The following is a 21,568-nucleotide window of genomic DNA, read 5'->3' as shown; positions in this document are numbered from 1 at the left end:
AATCTGCTGGCGCCATGTTCTTGGACCCCCCAGACTGCAGAACTGTCAGACGCACATTTTTGACGTTGAGAAGCCACCTAGTCTATGGTGTTCCGTTAAAGCAGCCCAAGCCCACTAAGACAGCAGCAGGAACATTTCAACCTGAGCTGTCTAAACACACCTTCCTGCCTCAAATGAAAACCTCATCTAGGTTTTCCTGTTATTGTAACTATCACTCCTTATTTTTTAAATGAAGAAATAAAAATTACGTGAGAAACTGAAACCCATGTGAAGCATTCTAGACTCAGTCATGGGAAATAAGGAAGCTCAGGATCCTGGAGGCTCCAAATCATTCTTCTTATCAGCCAAAAACCCCGCTCCTCCTCAACCCACCCACCCAGCTAAAAACAAGCCAAAGAGGAGCCTTTCTAGAGGCTTCACTTTCCTCAGAACAAGAGAAAAACTCTCTTCAAAATCAGCAGTCAAAATGTGAACTAATAGACCAGTCAAACCTCTGGATGTGAAACAAAACAATTTTAATTTCAGAATATTACAAGAATATAAAAGAAAGACAATGCATAGGATCGTTTCTTCACAATTACACACATATAGTCAAATAAGAATGAAAACTTTAAACAAAACAGTTAAGAAACCTTGTTTCTCTTGTTGAGCAAGATGAGGGATAGGACAAAGACAACCCTTGCTCTGCAGAAAGAACCCTGGGGTGAGGGAATATTCCCCCACAGGTTCTATCTGTCCCCAGACATGGCCAGGGGAGGGCTCCATGGCTCTTTAGCATAGGCTATGGCCTCACATACTCCAGTCTCCATGGTAACCCAAGCACTCAGGCTATTATGTCCCACATCTCCTCGCTGGCCTGCTTCTGTCAACTCTACGCTGGTAGAAGATCTCAGCATTAGCTGTCTAGGGAAGCTAACTTCCTACAGAGAGTTTTAGTTGAGTTAATCACCACTGGTGTAAAAAGCCTGTGCATCTTAGGAACCCAAATCTTTCCCAAATTCTAGACAATCCCACAAAATGCTAGTATCTAGGTTTAGATCTAGGTCCTGTCTTCTGTTTGAAGGTTTCAGGGTAAAGGAGGGCAGAGATAAGGCTCTCTCCTGGGGAAAGGAGTTCTACACAAAAATGATCTCAGAGTGGGGGCCATTAGCCTCAAGCATCTGTATGAGGCCTTATAGGAAAGAAGACAGAGTCTAGAGACATCTATTCCTACAAATCACCCGGCTGCATGGCCAGTCACAGTGGGGCACGTTCCCAGTGACCTCAGGTTCTCCTAGAAGGCAGTATTTTCAACTGTATGCTAACACAGGCTCCTGTGAGGGAAGCTGAACGGAAACATTCCTGCTCAGGAGGAGAGAATGGCTCTGTTCTGACACTCTAGGATCGACTGTTCTGTTCTAGGTTAACAGAACAGATAACTCTGGAGCACCCAGGTGTCACTGTAGTCAACAGCCCTCCACTAGCCCATTTCCCAAGGGTGTTCCCTTATCCTTCCTGAATGACTCTGGAAGGACATTCTGGGTAAACAGCTTTCTTTTGTGGAGGATCAACTGTAGTTTTGGTTACGATTCATTACCTGCTCCTATTTTGGCACTCAGGAAGAGTCAGTATCTCCTGATGCTCTTTCACTGCTGGCAGGGTTTTCCACACCACATTCATTGGTCCCAATGCAAAAGTTTATCACTGTAAAAGGTGATAAACTCCAACACCTATGGTTCTCACCAATTCAGTCAGTGGGGTTCACACAGTACAGTCTGGACCAGGAAGGTGGCCTACAGTTTAATATGTGTATCCTGGCACAAACACAATGCCCCATATTGACACCACATCAAAGCCCATCACAGGTGACCCTAGAAATAAATGAAGTTGTAAAAACCACAAGAAGAGGCACTTCCAAAGAGATTGTTCCAACATGAAAAACAAACACAATGAAATGGATTCAAAAAAAATCTTATAGATTAAAAAACTCTGTTAAATACTGGCTCAAAAACAATACCTGCCCACCAAATCAGAAGGGAGACAGCAGCCTTCTGTGGCAAATAATAAAAGGGGTTTTGTCTGTGTTTTCTGTACGATTCCACAGAATTAGAATAGTTACATATTACAAGGTAGAAGGTTATGCTGCTTACTCCTCAAATTTGGATTCTAAGTCAATCACAGCTTCTATTAAGAAAAATGACCTATAAACCCCTAAAGCAAGGGAAAACATACTCAATAAATAAACAAAACACACACAAACTACCCAAGGAGACCGGCTATATAAAGGCATGTGCATGTAATAAATATCTCTCTCGCGACCCTCACCCCAGAACACAACCCTTGCTTTCTGATTCCATTCACCCAAAGAGCATCTACATCCGTCTAAATCTCAGCTACTTCCCTTAAATAGAACCAAAAACTAACACGATGACAAGGAGCTATCAGGTCACCACTCTGCTCCCTCTACCTGATGCCAGCCCTGTTTAACAGACCACAGCACCACTTCAGGATGAAGCACATCTAAAGAAACAAAGGAAAGAAGGAAGAGTTAAGGAAGAACACCATTTCAATTTGGTGATACCAAAAGTGTTTTCTGTTTGAATTAACTGCTATCTGGTGTAAGAGATTTCATTTTCTTAATAAGAAAAAAAAAGTCAAGTATGTAATAGAAACCTACGCAAATGAATTTGCTAATATGTGTTTTTAAAAACGACATAAAACTACTCTAGAGAAAGGGGCTGCTAAGCAGTTTTGTTTTCCTAACCATCTATTGTTCACACTCTATTAAGCTGGAAGACCAAATTTTACATTTTTCTCCACTATTGCTGTTACAGCAGCAAAAGCAGCAGAAAGGCTGGCAGAGAGGGCTGCCAGCTGGGCACAAGGCCAAACTCTGCTCCTCCAGTCATCTTTCATTTCGGCAATGGTGCAGCATATTCAACAGTTTAGAAATAGGTCAGCAAACTACATTTTGTGGGGCAACTGCTTCCCCATAGTGGCCTGACTCGGCTCCAACCCACAGGGTGAGAAGGGTTATAGAGCTCCACAGAGCCAGGCACAAACCTGAGCATTCTCCCCTGCCACGTGCTGCTCTCTGGGCAGACGCCAGTTCATACTAGGTCGAAGCCATGCCACTGCTCCATCCAACATATGTGAACACACCAAATCCAAAAACCAGAAGCTCGGGCCCCATCTCCAAATTACCACCTGTGCCCCTTCTGACAAGGAGAGGGCGGCACAGCAACACTCCTTGAACATTGGTGATAAGCCACAGCTGCTTCCAAATAAGAACATTCTCTCCTTTAAATCCTGTCAACCCTGCAGAGGCTGCTGCTGGCTTCTTTTTTCGGATTCTAACTCGTTCTCAGGAGACGGTCTAGCCTGCACCCTCAGAGGGTGCAATATAATCCCACCCATAAAGACTCATCCTGGGACATAAAGGCAGCCAGTCCCTCCTAGGCACACTCCAGAGCTTCCCCCACATACAAATATTTTAGCAAACTTCTACTATGCTGTCAGTGACTTTTCTTGAGTCACAGTGATTTGGTTCAGAAGTATTACGTTGGCACCAGAGATGTTTTAGTCAAGAGGAAATTGAATGAAGGTAACAAGTTCAGCAAAACACAATTATTATGACATCACTGAGGAAAGGGAAAGAGAAAGAGATGGACAAGGGAGGGAAAAACGGAAGGAAGGAAGGAAAAGAATTTAATAATTAAGATTTGTTAAAATACTGTATCATTCTGAATTATCTTTTTCAATACTGCAGGTCAAATACTCTGGTGTCAGACCCAAGAAATAATAAAAAATGTCCAGAAAAGCTATAAATTCTTTGGACACAAATTAGGTATTGAGGAAGACAGCCTCATAAGATAAAGAGTTTTCCCAAAGCTCAAAGTGAAAACAAGGGAAAGGCATCTGGCTTAGAGCCCATCCAAAAACATGGCTTTTAAAACAAAGAAATAAACAAAAACAACCAAATACCCAACACTATCAAAACAGAGAAAAACCCAAAATATGCATTAAAAATAACATCAATCCACTAGGACTGACAGTGCTTTTTCAAAAATTACCGGCAGTTGAGCACACATTTCATATTTTTTTCAAAAGTGGAATCTGCCTAAACACATTGAATGAGCACTGAAGCCCACCTTACTGTGCTATATAAGTTGGCTGGACAGTTAGTGGTTTCCCCATAACATTAAAAAAGAGAGAGAGAGCCTAAGCAGTCTCTCAGAAGGCACAGCTTGCAAACATCATCCAGTGAGTGGGATTAGAGGTATCAGTCGGGTCACGGTATTAGTTGGCCTTGACAATTCAAAATGCAGCAAGCAAGCTGCAAGTCTAAGCTTTGCTGTGGGCAGGAGTAACACCTTGTCCACTAAAGAGAAAATTCTGCATGGACCATAGGAGACAACTCTGGATCCTTCAGAGAAATCCTAGGTTGAAGGAAAAACAAGAGCATTAGACATGTTCTTAAATATTTCTTTTTGCAGACATCCCATTCAGAAGCCACAGGGTCTACATTTAGTATCTGCTCCAAACTGAGGGCTAATGAGTTTAATTAAGAATTTGTGACTCTACCAAATAAACATCTGCCTGACATAATCTCGTTCATTAAATCATCTTAATGGCTATAACAGCTAAGAATAAGTGCATATTTTGTGCTGCTCGAAGTTATTTACGTACATCATTTATCCTCACAATAACCTGTACATGAGGTGCTACTCCTACCATTTTACAGAGGAAGAATCCGCAGCCTACACAGTTCACTTGCCCGAGGACTAATATATAGCTATTAAGCAACAAAACTGGGAATGGAACCCAAGCCCAGCTGAATGCAGAACTCATGCTCCTACCACCACTACCCCTCTCAACAGTGAATGTTTACTAAAAGTCGACTCAGCACAAGGCACTGTCATTTTTCAGAGGAAGAGAAGAACAGGAGACAGAAGGCCACAAATACACTAAGTCTGACATTTGTCTTCTAGAAGAGAAACTAGTTACAGAGACAAGACAACACATGTGAAGTAAATACAGTAAATCATACTAAGTGTCAATATTTTTGTAGCATTAATAAGTTCAAAGGAAAAAGTATTATATCTAGCTGCATTAGCCAGAGAAAGTTTCAAAGAAGAGGTGAGATTTAGGCTAGACTTTGAAGAATGGTAAGATTTTGACTACTGAAACTAATGGCCATTAATAAGGAGGTGCTAAATCAGTGGTTCTCATGTGGAGGTGACTTTGCCTTCTCACCCCCATGGGACATTTGGCAATGTCTAGAAGCACTTTTACTTATCACAACAGGGGGAAGGATGCTCCCAGCATCTACGGAGTAGAGGCTAGGAAGGCTGCTCATCATACAATGCATATGGCAGCTCCCGCCACAGAGCATTATCTGAACCAACATGTCAGTAGTGCACCAAGGTTGAGAAATCCTGTACTAAATAAAAGTCTTTTTGGATTATGTTGTTGATCATAGTAATAAAATGTCATTATCTTCTTCAAAGAATATTTTACTTTTATTATAAACATCACTATCAAAAACTCTGGGGTTGTGTATTCATTGTTGTGTAAAAGAAATATATGGCAGGTACCTGGATCTGTGGGCTTGGAGACTGTCAACGTCTGAAGAGAGTTCAGACCTGGAGTTGCCAGGCTGGAAGCAGTTATCATACAGAGAGCAGAGCTGAGCAGTGGAAGGAGACCAAGCTGCAAAGAGGCAGGAGAAGCAAGAGCAGAAAAGAGCAGAGAACTTAAGATAGAGCGATGAAAAAAATAAAGATGTAGTGGAATAGGCAAACAACAGTAAGCCACTGCAGATAAGGAAAACAATTAAAGAGGAAGAAGGAGAACGAGAATAATATAGCATCATAACACTAGGAAGGCATTTCCAGAGAGAGGAAGTGACCAGGAGACAGTAAAGTGAAAGTGCCATTGCCTGATCCAATTGAGGGCCATTCATTATCTCGACTTCTCTGAACTACTAACATTTTTGAGAATCTCATTAGAACTATATATTCTCTCCCCCAGAAAAACACACATACGTACCTACATAAAAGATTCCATCAACAATACCGAGAACTTTATTAGACCATTTAGGAAGTCCACAGATGACAAGGTCAAGAATCCCTGCCCTAAAGCTTACTGGTGAAATATTAAACTGGTTTTTAAAAAATGCCTTTCTTTCTTTCCAAGGTAGAGCTGTCAATACAGAAAGATGTAATTTCCAGATGTCTTTCAAAAATGAAAGCAACAAAAGGTGTAACTGATACAAAACAATGTAGCCTTCAAAAATAACTTATGCTTGGTTTTGATTCATGGACATACAGAAATATTTAGACACAAAAAACTCAAACACCCATCTTGTCTCAATTAGACAGTCCAGCATAGAAGACAGAAGCAAGGAGGAAAGAAAAGAGAGTTTAGATAATTCATTCAAGGATAAGTAAGAAGAATATACTGAAATCTAATTTTCCAGAAAATAATTTATCCAAAAGGATTAGGCTTTTGTTCTCTTTCTATTGCTGATATCTCAAATAGTAATTATGCTCATGTCCCAGCGATAAAACGATCATGTCAAACCAGACTCACTTCAGCTGCCACATGAGCCTTATATAACAAGACCAGGTTTCAGCCCATTTTCTATAGTAACAACTATAACCACTTGTTCATGCTTTAACAATGACAATGTGCTGCCAAAACATTATTTCAATTGAGCCTCATAATAAATTAATAAATCTATGAAGTAAATGTAACTTTTATCCTCATTTTCAGAGGAGAAAACTTGAATTCAGTGAGAATGAATGGTTTTCCTGGGTCAGGGGAATGATAATTCCCATCAGGACTAACCACAAATCTCACAGCCTTTCCACTGACCCACTTGGCTCCTTCAGAGGAAGGCACAGCAGCCTTTTACCAGAAGAGCCTGGGACAATCAGCAGTCCCAGCATTAAACAGTCCTCTTTGTCCTAAATAGCCCCCAAAATATGCTGTACATATGATATGATGTCCAGGATTCCTAGGCACGAGCTGTTGATCTGGAAAGCTTCACTAATTAGGGCTAGCCTACACAGAAAAGGAGCCTAACTATTCCATAAGCATGCTCCCAGCACTGTTGAACTTGGTTCCACAAATCCATTTACACTTGTTTTTAATTTGCTTCGCAAGTATTCTTAAGTTATTTTCCCCATGTGTCCTGTCTGTACAAGAACACAGGGACCATGTAGGTCTGTGTTCACAGCTCTACCCCTTAGCACCCAAGACAATGCTGAGTAGATGGTTCAATAACCATCTGGGGAATAAACTCAAGGGCAAGGACCTGGTCTTGCAATTTTTATGTCACTTCTGACTACAAATATACTATCCTGGGAATTCAAACAAATGCTACTGACTACATGCAGAAAGGAATTACATTTAGTAAGAACAGAGAGTAAGTACAATTAGTACCTTTTTTCCCCTCTTTCTTCCCTTCAGGCCACTTCAATCTTGTTGGTGTCATCGTGACAGCTGGAGAGCCAGAAAATAACTGTAATAAGAAAATTGTACAGTGGTTTCAATGTTCTAATGGCATTCCTATAGACAGACTTTACTAAATGAATTTGTTTAATTTCAATGTAAAGAGTTTTTCTGAGACTGACGTATTTATATCTCATAATCTTAACCGATTTACTGCTGGCTTAATGAAGTAGGCATGCCTAGGATATCTTGAAGCACCACCCCACAGGTAATGAAGAGTTCAAATGTCACCTGTCACCTGTGGCTCAAATGTCACCTGTCACCTGTGGAATCTCCCAGTAAGAACTAACTGCTTCCTCCAGCACTTGTTTAAGGAGCTATTGTACGGTATTACTCATCTGCTTGTGACTAGTGATATCCTTCTTGAACTCAAAATGTGTTGTTTGTTGAATGAATCAATGAAAACCAACAGAAAAAAGGTAGCATAAATGAAAGGACTGAGAAAAAGCCATTTGAATGGCCCAAAGAAACACAGTAAAACAGATGACAGTATATCAATTTTCCTCTTTTCTACAAATATAAACACACAGACAGACAGTCCAAAGAACAGTGTCTTACTGAGTTCCTATTTTCTTTGCTGGCTCCCTTCAATTCACCAATGGCCACAGATTCTGGAGTGGGGTTCCTCTTTTTCTTTTCTGACATCATCTGATTTCCCAGGACCTTCCGCTGATTTAAGAACAGAAAACATTTGATTTATAAACACCTACTGTATCAATAGTGGTGAAGGCTAGTATAGCTTTCAAAACTGTATACTAGCCTTCCAAACTGTAATGTCCTTGGGTTAAAAAAATCTCAGCATTCTGATAACTCTGTATGGACCCTCTCAGGCCATCTTACACAAGACAGGCCAAAGCATGTTACCAAAAAAACCCAAATTATTACTTTTGTTTAAGTGATCACTTTTCCTCCACATTTAAAAGGGCTGAAAGGTTAGAAGCAACTTTATAGTGGATTTAAACAAGCTAATATAGGTCAATTACAGTATGCTTCTGAGACCAGTTAACTCACAATATAGAAACACCAGTTACTCATCATATAATTTTTTCTCCAAAGATGTGCTGTCTCTGGCAACTATTTAAAAAGTCCCTCCCCCCTACTCACCACTAAGGGATACTTAGGCTGGCTCTTCTCTAAGGCACTTCTTCCTCCCTGTCATTTACTCACACAGGACTGGAACATTTGGAGACATTCTATAAGAGTTCCTAATATAGCGACAAGAAGGTAAAGGCCTTCTTAAGGGGGTCACATGACTATACTGACATTCAGAGCAAGACTAAAAACTCTTTCATCTCGGAACAGCTTAGAAATGATGTAGTTTATGTAACCGCCAACAGTGACAATTCTACCATCTTTGGAGAAATCTTTCTTTTTTTCCCTTAGAGAATAAATTTGAATTCCAAAAAAAGAACATATCAAAACTAGAACATTAAACCCTACATTATAAATATCAGCAGCAATATTCAGAACATTCTGATTTAATAAATAATTTACATGAGAGGAGTTCTAGAGGAAAAAACTCTAGCCAAAAAAGGGATCGAGACAGGCTAGATGGTCAACTATACCTTGATAAGGCTGAGGGAAAACACAAATTAAAAATAATATTTTAGGCCAGGAGCGGTGGCTGATGCCTGTAATCTCAGCACTTTAGGAGGCTGAGGCGGGTGAATCACTTGAGACCAGGAGTTCAAGACCAGCCTGGCCAACATGGTGAAATACTGTCTCTACTAAAAATACAAAAATTAATTGGGCATAGTGGTGCATGCCTGTAATACCAGCTACTCGGGAGGCCGAGGCATGAGAATCACTTGAACCCAGGAAGCGGAAGTTGCAGTGAGCTGAGATCATGCTACTGCACTCCAGCCTGTGCAACACAGTGAGACTCTGTCTCACAAAAAAAAAAAAAAAAAAAAAAGACTAATACATAGAGAAACATTTATCTGACTATAACTTTTCTGATTATCAATCATCTCTATTACAGGGAAGTAAGAGGGAATGATAGATTCTTCCAAATGAGAAGAAAAAAATGAGAATAAACTGAGGATGTTCATTTTACTAGCCCTGAATAAGCAGGTAAATGCACTTTTAGGATTCTAGCTAAGAGATTTTTTTTTTAATGGGATAAAAGAAACACAACATAAAATGTACTATTTTAACCTTTTTTTTTTGAGACTGAGTCTCGCTCTGTCACCCATGCTGGAGTGCAGTGGCACGATCTTGGCTCACTGCAAGCTCTGACTCCCAGGTTCACGACACTCTCCTGTCTCAGCCTCCCGAGTAGCTGGGACTACAGGCGCCTGCCACCATGCCCGGCTAATTTTTTATATTTTTAGTAGAGATGGGGTTTCACCGTGTTAGCCAGATGGTCTCGATCTCCTGACGTTGTGATACACCCGCCTTGGCCTCCCAAAGTGCTGGGACTACAGGTGTGAGCTACCGCGCCCAGCCCCTATTTTAACCATGTTTAAGTATACAGTTCAGTGGTATTAAGTATCTTCATAGTGTTGTGCAATCATCACCATCATCCATCTTCAGAACTTTCTCATCCTCCCAAACAGAAATACTGTACCCATTAAATATCTCCCCCCATTCTCCTCATACTCTTAGCTCCCCTGACAACCAACCACCTTCTCTACTTTCTGCCTCTACGAACCTGACTCATAGGTACCTCAGTGGAATCATACAGTATTTTTCCTTTTATGACTGGATTATTTCTCTTAGCATAATGTCTTCAAGATTCATGCATATTGTAGAATATGTCAGAATTTCCTTCCTTTTTAAGGACAAATAATGTTCCATTATCTGTATATCTAAGTTTTGTTATCCATTCATCAGTCAATAGACATCTGGGTTGCTTCTCCCTTTTGGCTATTGTGAATAATGCTGCTATGAAGACGGGTGTACGAATATTGCCTCAAGACCCTGCTTTCAATTCTTTTGGGTATATACCGGGAGTAGCATTGCTGGATGATAAGGTCATTCTCTTTAAATTTTTTAGGAACTGCATTACTGTTTTCCACAGTAGCTGCTCCATTTTACATTCCTATCAACAGTGCACAGGGATTCCAATTTCTCCACATCCTCATCAACATTTGTTATTTTGGTTTTTTTGGTTTTTTTTAATAATAGCCATCCTAGGGGGTGTGAAGTGGTATCTACTTGTGGTTTTGATTTACATTTCCCTAATGATTAGTAACGTTGAACATCTTTTCATGTGCTTCTTGGCCATCTGTACATCTTCTCTGGAGAAATGTCTATTTAATTCCTTTTTTTGTTTGTTTGTTTTTTTTTTTTGGGAGACGAAGTCTTGCTCTGTCACCCAGGCAGGAGTGCAGTGGCGCAATCTCGGCTTACTGCAACCTCCGCCTCCTGGGTTTAAACGATTCTCCTGCCTCAGCCTCCAGAGCAGCTGGGACTATAGGCACGTGCCAACATGCCCGGCTAATTTTTTGTATTTTTAGTAGAGATGGAGTTTCACCATGTTAGCCAGAATGGTCTTAATCTCCTGACCTCATGATCCGCCCAGCCTTTGCCCACTTTTTAATGAGGTTGTTTTTGCTGTGTTGAGTTACAGGAGTTCTTTAGATTATTACGGATATTAACCCCTAAACATATATATGATTTGCAAATATTTTCTCCCAATCCAGGGGTTGCCTTTTTACTCTGTAGATGGCAAAGGAAATTTTGATGTCAACTAAGCCTAATTGTCCTAGAAGCTACTGGCCCCAGGTCAGGATTGAGAGTGAATTCTAGATATCTATAAATTATAACTAGGACCAAAATTACAGTAAGATGAATCTGTAAATGCTAACAGCTATACCTTAAAAAAAAAAAAAAATTACAGACACAGCGGCTCACATCTGTAATCTCAGCACTTTAGGGGGCCAAAGCAGGAGGATCGCTTGAGCCCAGAAATTCAAGATCAGCAACACAGGCTGTGCATGGTGACTCACGCCTATAATCCCAGCACTTTGGGAGGCCGAAGCGGGCAGATTACCTGAGGCCAGGAGTTCAAGACCAGGCTGGCCAACATGGTGAAACCCCGTCTCTACTAAAAATACAAAAAATTAGCCAGGCATGGTAGTGGGCGCCTATAATCCCAGCTACTCGGGAGGCTGAGGTGGAAGAATCACTTGAACCCCAGAGGTGGAGGTTGCAGTGAGCTGAGATCACACCACTGCACGCCAGCCTGAGACACAGAGAGAGACTCTGTCTCGAAAAAAAAAAAGACCAGCAACACAGCAAGACCCCACCTCTACAAACATTTAAAAATCAGCCAGGCCTGATGGCATGCACTTGTGGTCCCAGCTACTTGGGAGGCTGAAGAAGGAGGATAGCTGAGTGCCCAGGAGATCAAGGCTGCAATAAGCCATGATAGTGCCACTTGTACTTCAGCCTGGGCAACAGAGCAAGACCCTGTCTCAAAAATAAAAAAATAAATATTACAAGTTATTTATTTTTAGGGCAAAAATTTTAAATTTTAAGCAAAGAGCTCCGTATGTGGCTGGAATTATAGATCTTAATAACAATTTTTAAAAGAAAAGCAGGGCAAAACACCAAAAAATCAAAATAAAATGAAGTCATTATCCTCAGCAAACTAACACAGGAACAAAAAACCAAACACCACATGTTCTCACTTATGAGTAGGAGTTGGCCGGGTGCGGTGGCTCATGCCTATAATCCCAGCACTTTGGAAGGCCGAGGTGGGTGGATCACTTGAGGTCAGGAGTTTGAGACCTGCCTGGCCAACATGATGAAACCCCATCTCTACTAAAAATACAAAAATGAGTCAGTCATGGTGGTACATGCCTGTAGTCCCAGCTACTTGGGAGGCTGAGGCAGGAAAATGGCTTGAAACCAGGAGGCGGAGGCTGCAGTGAGCCGAGATCAAGCCACTGCACTCCAGCCTGGGTGACAGAGAGAGGTTCCACCTTAAAAAAAAAAAAAAAAAAGTGGAGCTAAACAATGAGAACATATGGACACAGGGAGGGGAACAACACACACTGGGGCCTGTTGGGGGGGTGGAGTTGGGGGAGAGAGAGTATTAAGAAAAATAGCTGGCCAGAAGCAATGGCTTATGCCTGTAATCCCAGCAATTTGGGAGGCTGAAGTGGGCAAATCACCTGAGGTCAGGAGTTCCAGACCAGCCTGGCCAACATGGTGAAACCCCCTCTCTATTAAAAAGACAAAAATTAGCCGGGTATGGTGGCAGGCACCTGTAATCCCAGCTACTTGGGAAGCTGAGGCAGGAGAATCACTTGAACCCAAGAGGGGAAGGTTGCAGTGAGCCAAGACCGTGTCATTGCACTCCAGCCTGGGCGACAACAGTGAGACTCTGTCTCAAAAAAATTTTTAAAAATAAAAATAGCTGCTAATGCATGCTGGGCTTCATACCTAGGTGATGGGTTGACAGGTGCAGTAAACCACCATGGCACACATTTACCTATATAACAAACTTGCAATCCTGCACATGTATCCAGAACTAAAAATAAAAAAAATAAAAAAAAGGATACACATTGCTTTGGGGGCAGCAATCTCTTCCAAAAAACAAAAAAAAGAAAAGTAGAAAAGAAAATCCAAAAAACAAAAAAAAGAAAAGTAGAAAAGAAAAGCAGTGTATGGTACTAATCTCTCTCCAAGTTAACCGAAACCTTGCCTTAGTTCATGCATGGAAATTTGAACCCCATGATCAAGTTATCTACTGCCACCTGAAGGCAATATTCCTTCACTACAAGTTCCGATAGTCTGAAGACTTGTAAATTTAATCTGCAAACACCGTGACAGCAGCAATAACATGGAAGCATATTTTGTATTTGTTTTAAAAACAAGATTTTTACTGAATTTGATACATGGAAGAAAGTACAACTGTTAAAAATATTAAGCTCACAAAAATCTGGGGTATCAAAACTCACTAGTCTATTAGAAAATTCAGTTTTCTAACAGTTTCCCTAGTCTGTCACAACTTCCTCACTTCTCCACAAGTTTACCAAATTGCATAAAAAAGTGTGTAACTTGAAGCAGGTCAGAAAACAAAAGAGGCCGCTTACACTGCTCAGGAGTGCAGACTCTGTCCTCAGCCCCAGAAGAAAAGGAAGGACCCTTACTTCTAGTACTCCTCACTTCACAGAGCTCCTTCTCTGATGTGAAACACGGCAAAGCGCTTTGCAATATAAAAGCTTTTCAACATTTTGTCTTTACCCCCTTATAAATTAGCCCTTTATAGGGTCCCCAAAAACAGAAGAAAACTTTTTATGCATACGAAAAATCACATTGTTACATTTCCTAAAAATCAATGCTGAAAATGACAGCCCAGCATACCTACCTTAATAAGCCCACTGAAGGAGCGTGAACGAGCCCTCTTTGGTACCTGGGAAGTAGAAGGTTCTCGCCCTGGTGTCTGGGTCAATGACTGCTTATTAAACTAAAAGAAAACATAGAGAACATTTTATAAATATTTTCCCATCAAGACACAGCATTCTGTGACAACTAATAGCTAAATGTAAATAAAAGTCCAGGAAAAACTGAGTCTGTGCATAGATGGATTAGGAGGTCAACAAGCAAATCACAAAGTCAGAAAGGATGATGCCAAAAGTATTGGATTCAGTTGCTCTGAGGGGCTCTGCACGCCACATTCCTTGAATGTACAATTACTGTGCCTATTTTACAGACAAAAAAACTGAGACTTGGAGAGTTTATGAAACTTACCCACGATCCTCAGCTGCTAACCAAGACTTTTTTGCAACAAAGCATCTTGGAACCACAGAGTTATTGGCACAATCTAAAACAGTTCCTAATTTAACATAAATTGCATACAGAAATTTTTTAAGTTACTAAAACTCTTTAAATGGACATCTATCATGACTGCCGGCCAACAATATCGTCAGAGGGAATACATCAGAATGCAGACTTGTCAATGCTATCAACATCAGCTCTCTGGAGGTACCTAAAATGGAAAACGAGAAGACCCAATGCATTGAATAATCTTATTCAATGCTTTGATTAGCCATTCATTTCCCACTTAAAAAGTAATAATAATATAGCATTTAACTCTTCTACTCTTCTGCCTTTTCTGGTTGTTGTTGTTGGAGACAAGAGTCTCACACAATTGCCCAGGCTGGAGTGCAGTGGCACAATTGCGGCTCACTGCAACCTCCGCCTCCCAGGTTCAAGCAATTCTCATGCCTCAGCCTCACGAATAGCTGGGATTACAGGCGTGCACCACCACACTCAGCTAATTTTTTCTATTTTTAGTAGAGATGGGGTTTCATTGTGTTGGCCAGGCTGATCTTGAACTCCTGACCTCAGGTGATCCGCCCACCTCGGCCTCCCAAAGTGCTAGGATTACGGGCGTGGGCCACCACACCCAGCCTCTTCTGCCTTTTCTAACTATACTTTTAAAATTTCGGAATTGTAAAAATTTGGAAATTTTATCAGTTCAAGTTCTGGAGGTTAAAAATTACTTTTACATAAAACTACCAAGAGGTTCTCAAAGTTAATTATCTTGGCAAGCAGAAAAATCAGCCACATCTAAAGAGCTTAGCTAGTAAGTATCCCTCCTGAATAAATTGGGACAAGTAAAAATGCATCGTTCCTGATGTTGGCAAGGGTACAGTAAGGTAAATTCTCTCATATCCAACTCGGGGAAGTGTTACCTGGCAAAATGTTCTGGGAGCGTATTTAGCAAGGTGTATCCAGAGCCTTTTTAAAATGAATATTAAAAAGTACACGCCACTAAAAATACAAAAATTAGCCAGGCATGGTGGCATACATCTGTAGTCTCAGCTACTCAGGAGGCTGCAGTGGGAGGATCATGATCACCTGAGCCCAGGGAGGTTGAGGTTGCAGTGAGCCATGATCGTGCCACTGCACTCCAGCCTAGGCAACAGACTCAGAAAAAAAAAAAAAAAGTATACACCACACATAAAGGGTTCTTAGCCTGAAAAACTGAATTACAATCAGATCAAACCTCTAGAAATAGATCTAACTACCAATTTATAGCATGAACAGAGGACTGTGAAACATGTTGAATAACATCACAGGAATGCAATCATTAAAATCCAGACTATAGGCCAAGCACAGTGGCTCATGCTTGTAATCTCAGCACTTTGGGAGGCCAAAGCCAGCAGATCACTTGAGCTCAAGAGTTTATGACAGGCCTAGGCAACATGGCGAAACTCCGTCTCTACAAAAAATACAAAAATTAGCCAGGCATGGTGGCACACGCCTGTAGTCCTGGCTACTCAGGAGGCTGAAGTGGGAGGACGGCTTGAACCCAGGAGGCAGAGGTTGCAGTGAGCTGAGATCACGTCATTCCAGCCTAGGCAACATAGCTAGACCTTGTCTCAAAAGAAAAAAAAAAAACTCAGTCTATGGAAAACAATATAGTTTCTTCCACAAATAAGTTTCAAATACAATAATGTACCGCATAATGACATTTTGGTCAATGACAGACCACACATATGACAGCGGTCCCATCAGATTATAATGGAGGTGAAAAATTCCTATCACCTAATGACATCACTGCCATCCTAACATCACAGCACAATGTGTTACTCAAATGACTGCAGTGATGCCTGAATAAACAAACCTACTGTACGGCTAGCTGTATAAAAGTCTAGTGCATACCATTATATATAGTACGTAATTCTTGATAATGATAATAAATGGGCTAGACACGGCAGCTCACACCTGTAATCTCAACACTTTAGGAGGCCGAGACAGGTGGGTCACTTGAGACCAGAAGTTCAAGACCAGCTTGGCCAGCAGGGTGAAACCTTATCTCTACTAAAAATACAAAAATTAGCCAGGCGTGGTGGCAGGCGCCTGTAATCCCAGCTACTCGGGAGGCTGAGGCAGGAGAATCGCTTGAACCCGGGAGGCAGAGGTTGCAGTGAGCCAAGTTCACGCCACTGCACTCCAGCCTGGGTGACAGAGCGAGACTCCATCTCCAAAAAAAAAACGATAACAAATGTTACTGGTTTATGTATTTACTATACTATACTTTTATCATTATTTATACTTTTTACCATTATTTTAGAGTGCACTCCTACTTATTTTTTTTTTAAAGATAACTATAAAACAGCCTCAGGCAGGTCTTTCGGGAGGTATTCTAGAAGAAGGCATTGTTATCATAGGAGATGACCGCTCCACGAGTGTCACTGCCTCTGAAGACCTTCTAGTGGAATAAGATGTAGAGGCAGAAGACGGTGATATTAATGATCCTGTGTAGGCCTAGGTTAATGTGTATATTTGTGTCTTCAGTTTTGGGTTTTTTTTATCTTTTAGAGACGGGGTCTCGCTCTGTTGCCCAGGCTGGAGTGCAGTGGGAAGGATCACAGCTCACTGCAGCCTCAAACTCCTGGGCTCAAGTGATTCTTCCTGCTGAGGCTGAGACCTCCTGAGTAGCAGGACTACAGGCACACACTCACAAGCCCAGTTCACTTTGTTTTATATTTTGTGGATACAAGGTCAATGCTGCCCAGGGTGGTCTCGAACTCCTGGCCTAAAGCAATCCTCCCACTTTGGCCTCCCAAAGTGCTGGGATTACAGGAGTGAGTCACCACGCCCAGGTTGTGTCTTAATTTTTAATTAAAAAGTTTTAAAATTTACAAAAAAAATTAAAAGTTTTTAAAATAAAGCTTATAAAGATATAAAGAAAATATTTTGTACAGATGCATAGTGTTTTTATGTTTTAAGCTAAGTGTTATTACAAGAGTCAGAAAGTTAAAAAAGTTTTAAGTATGTAAAGCAAAAAAGTTACAGTAAGCTAAGGTAATTAATTATTGAAGAAAAAAATGTTATGTTTAGTCTAGCCTAAGTGTACAGTGACTATAAAGCCTACAGTCGTGTACAGCAATGTTCTAGGTCTTCACATTCACTCACCACTCACTCACTGACACACCTAGAACAACTTCCAGTCCTGCAAGCTCCATTCATGGTAACTGCCCAATACAGGTATACTATTTTTTATCTTTTATACTGTATTTTTACCGTAACTTTCCGATGTTTAGATACACAAATACTTACCATTGTCACAAATGCCTACAGTACTCAATACAGTAACATCCTGTACATGTTTGTAGCCCAGAAACAACAGGCTACACCATACAGCCTAGGTGTGTAGTAAGCTACGCCATGTAGGTTTATGCAAGTACACTCTGTGATGTTCACACAACAATGAAATCACCTAAAAACACATTTCCTAGAACACATCCCAATCATCAAGTGACACATGACTATAAATAAAAAGGGAGTGGGCCAGGCACGGTGTCTCACGACTGTAATCCCAACACTTTGGGAGGCCAACGTGGGGGGATCACGAGGTCAGGAGATTGAGACCATCCTGGCCAACATGGTGAAATCAAGAGCCTCCACTCCTGTAGAAATCAAGAGCCTCCACTCCTTTCTCTAGCAGAGCAGTGGCACAGAGATCGCCGTGGAGATTCCACAGACAAGCCTGCTTTCTTGGCTGAGCCAAAAATTAAATGAGATTCTTAACAATATGACCTACTGATTCTACAACCACGATTACACTCCTAAAGCCCCATCGCGACTTCCCTGCCTTTAGGCACCTGTCTAATAAGTTGTTTCTTCTTTGCTGACTCTGGCATATTGTGAACGTGTTGAAACAGCTCTCTCAGTGCCTCTTCTGTATGCTGCTGGGTCTCCTCCTGGTGAGGGCAGGAATCTATCCGGTTACGTTTCTGAGACTTTGCCAGCTGAAAGGACTTAGTATGACATGAAGCTATCAGGTCAAGGTCATCCTAAGGAAAATTTAAAAGAAGAGTAAATTAATATATCCTGCCACGTTTGTTTTGGGGTTCTTACAAAAATCTGGAACAAAAAAAAGGGAGAGTGGTGACATGGTATACTCCTATGTCCAGGAACAAGAAAAATCTTAACACTATTATCAGATAACAAGGAACCTATTAATATGGTTATATATATATATATATATTTTTTTTTTTTTTTTTTTGAGACGGAGTCTCGCTCTGTCGCCTAGGCTGGAGTGCAGTGGCCGGATCTCAGCTCACTGCAAGCTCTGCCTCCCGGGTTTACGCCATTCTCCTTCCTCAGCCTCCCGAATAGCTGGGACTACAAGCGCCCGCCACCTCGCCTGGCTAGTTTTTTGTATTTTTTTTTAGTAGAGACGGGGTTTCACCGTGTTAGCCAGGATGGTCTTGATCTCCTGACCTCGTGATCCGCCCGTCTCGGCCTCCCAAAGTGCTGGGATTACAGGCTTGAGCCACCGCACCCGGCCTAATATGGTTATATTAATAGCCCACTCCCATGACCTGCCCAGAGAACCTAAGTGCATTTAGAATACTGCCACCAAGAGTTGTATTTGTATAAGAGTCCAGTTTTTAAAGCATCTTTTAATTTCATTAATTTATTCAGCAATTCAACAAGGTAAGCATGGAAAGTATCATGATTCCCATCTGACAGAGGAAAAAAACTGAGGTTAAACTGTAAGTTTAAAGTCATCTGGATACTAAAGTGACAGACCCACCTGGGAGCCCAAGGGCTCTGACTCTTGGCTGATACTCATTCCCACACATGGCAACTTAATATGACAACTAGACAGCAGTGCTAGAGGAACAAAAACAGTTCTCTAACAAAAAACCACACTCCATTTAAACTAGTTGAAACCAAATACAAACGATTTTCCTGGTAACACTGAATATTTGCTGAATAAGAGGGAGAAACAAATAGGAGCAGAAAAAATAGCACAAGTGGACAACTTAAGTTTCTAACCATGACAGGATGAATAGAACTTGAAAACTTTAAGTACTCAAAAAGTGCTTGTAAAGTTTTTAACTTCTGACTTTTTTTTTTTTTTCAAAGCAGGAGTGCAAGTTTATTTTAAAAGGCTTAGAACAGGAAAGAAAGGAAAGTATGCTTGGAAGAGACCCAAGCAGGCACATAAAGGTCAAGTGTCTAACTTCTCACTTTTTTTATTTTTTTGAGATCGGGTCTCACTCTGTCACCCAGACTGGAGTACAGTGTCACCATCTTGGCTTACTGCAACCTCCGCCTCCTGGGCTCAAGTGATCCGCCCACCTCAGCCTCCCAAGTAGCTGAGACTACAGGTGCGTGCCACCACACCTGGCTAATTTTTTGCATTTTTGGTAGAGACGGGGTTTGGCCATGTTACCCAAGCTGGTCTCAAACTCCTGATCTCAAGTGATCCGCCTGCCTCAGCCTCTGAAAGTGCTAGGATTACAGGCATGAGTCACCACACCCAGCCACAACGTCTTACTTTTAAAACTCAATAATCATATCTAGGTTGGATGCAGTGGATCACGCCTGTAATCCCAGCACTTTGGGAGGCTGAGGCAGCCGGACCACTTGAGCCCAGGAGTTTGAGACCTGGGCAACATGGTGAAACCCTGTCTCTACCAAAAATACAAAAATGAGTGGCATGGTGGTGCATGCCTATAGTCCCAGCTACTCAGGAGGTTGACGTGAGAGGACCAGGGAGCCGAGATCGTGCCACTGTACTCCAGCTTACCTGACAGAGTGAAACCCTGTCTCAAAAAAAAAAAAAAAATCATTATCATATCTAATCTTGTGAATAAGCATTATACATTTCCCTATCTATCTAAGCTCATACAGTCTCAAGTCTTTTAGCCATTTGATAGAGTTTTACCATACCAATGAACCTAAAATAGGAATTACATAAAATTGATAAAATTGTCCTTTCATTCCTATAAAATATTTAACACATTTGCTATTCACACATTATTTATATCAGAAGGACTTTATGAAAAACCTTGAAACACAGGGTCTGTGTCATCAGTCTTACACAGAGGACACCATCTATCAGTGGAGAGTCTCTGAAAGCAAATAAAAATAGTGTGGGGGGGGGACTCTTTTTCAAGAAACAGGGTCTCACTGTGTTACCCAGGTTGGAGTGCAGTGGCACAATCAGCTCACTGTAGACTTGAATTCTCCCATCTCAGCCTCCAGAGTCACTGGGATTACAGGCCTGAGCTACCACACCTCACATGTGGAGCATTTGTATTCTAATACATAACTTACTTCTTAGTCTTCTCCATTATGGCAAAATGACTAAGTAATTTTGAGCTATAATACTAAAAACTTATTTTCCAAGCTTTTACTTTGACTTCATACTTTGTTTTAAAACTCCACCAATCTTAACGTTCTCCTTGTTTGGGTTAAGAGCAGATTCCTATTCTTACCTTTGATGCCTGAGTTCTGGATCCCAAATAGTGCAATCTGGCACATTCCCGAATGTAAGCAGGAGCCTGGGCAGGACATAAAAGAAAATCAAAACCCAGTGATTACTAGGATATAACATTCTCTCAGGCCACAAGGACAGTGGTTCTCAAAATCATGTGACCAGCGGATTACTTTAGAAGTGCCAAAGATCCTCAAAATTCATAGCCCCTCTATAGCTTCCTTTATCTTGCCACCAAATAGATACCTCAACAAATCTGATGGAAAAACTGTGAGAAGACACCAATGTAGTTGTTGCCACTTTAAAAATCAAACATGGCATGTATATATTCAACTAAGCCAAAGACAAAAATATAGACATTTGTAGGAATGTCTCTATCTGACAAAAACCACCCCCTCAAATCCTTACAAATTACAAGTGGTCTCCAGATCACATTTTAAAATCACAGTGTAGAAAATATCATTTAACATCTGTAATCTCAGCACTTTGGGAGGCAGAAGCAGGAGGATCACTTCACCCCAGGAGTTTGAGACCAGCCTGGGCAACACAGGGAGACCCCCGTCTCTACAAAAAATTACTAAAAAATGGCCAAGCACGGTGGTTCATGCCTGTAATCCCAGCACTATGGGAGGCCGAGACGGGCGGATCACCTGAGGTCAGGAGTTTGAGACCAGCCTGACCAACATGGTGAAACCCTGTCTCTACTAAAAATACAAAATTAGCTGAGCGTGGTGGCATATGCCTGTAATCGCAGCTATTCAGGAGGCTGAGGCAGGAGAATTGCTTGAACCCAGGAGACAAGAGGTTGCAGTGAGCCAAGATCTCACCATTGCACTCCAACCTGGGCAACAAGAGCAAAACTCTGTCTCA

The 21,568-nt window shown here is 41.3% G+C and overlaps 1 protein-coding gene across 1 annotated transcript in view; it reads right to left on the bottom strand.

The window, feature by feature from the left end:
* Positions 1 to 1,766: 1,766 nt before the first annotated feature.
* ARHGAP19 (Rho GTPase activating protein 19) overlaps positions 1,767 to 21,568 on the bottom strand; it is a 91,446-nt gene continuing 71,644 nt past the window's right edge. Inside the window, exons 7-12 of the mRNA XM_011951196.1 lie at positions 20,700 to 20,765; positions 18,069 to 18,260; positions 13,820 to 13,918; positions 8,056 to 8,166; positions 7,429 to 7,507; positions 1,767 to 4,418 (exon numbers count right to left, since the gene is read on the bottom strand). Coding sequence (XP_011806586.1) covers positions 4,408 to 4,418; positions 7,429 to 7,507; positions 8,056 to 8,166; positions 13,820 to 13,918; positions 18,069 to 18,260; positions 20,700 to 20,765 — 558 coding nt within the window. The 3' untranslated portion in view covers positions 1,767 to 4,407. The remainder of the gene's footprint in view (positions 4,419 to 7,428; positions 7,508 to 8,055; positions 8,167 to 13,819; positions 13,919 to 18,068; positions 18,261 to 20,699; positions 20,766 to 21,568) is intronic.

The sequence above is a fragment of the Colobus angolensis genome, unplaced genomic scaffold (assembly GCF_000951035.1).
Source record: "Colobus angolensis palliatus isolate OR3802 unplaced genomic scaffold, Cang.pa_1.0 Scaffold316, whole genome shotgun sequence".
Taxonomy (NCBI): domain Eukaryota; kingdom Metazoa; phylum Chordata; class Mammalia; order Primates; family Cercopithecidae; genus Colobus; species Colobus angolensis.
This window is presented reverse-complemented; position numbering and strand designations above follow the sequence as displayed.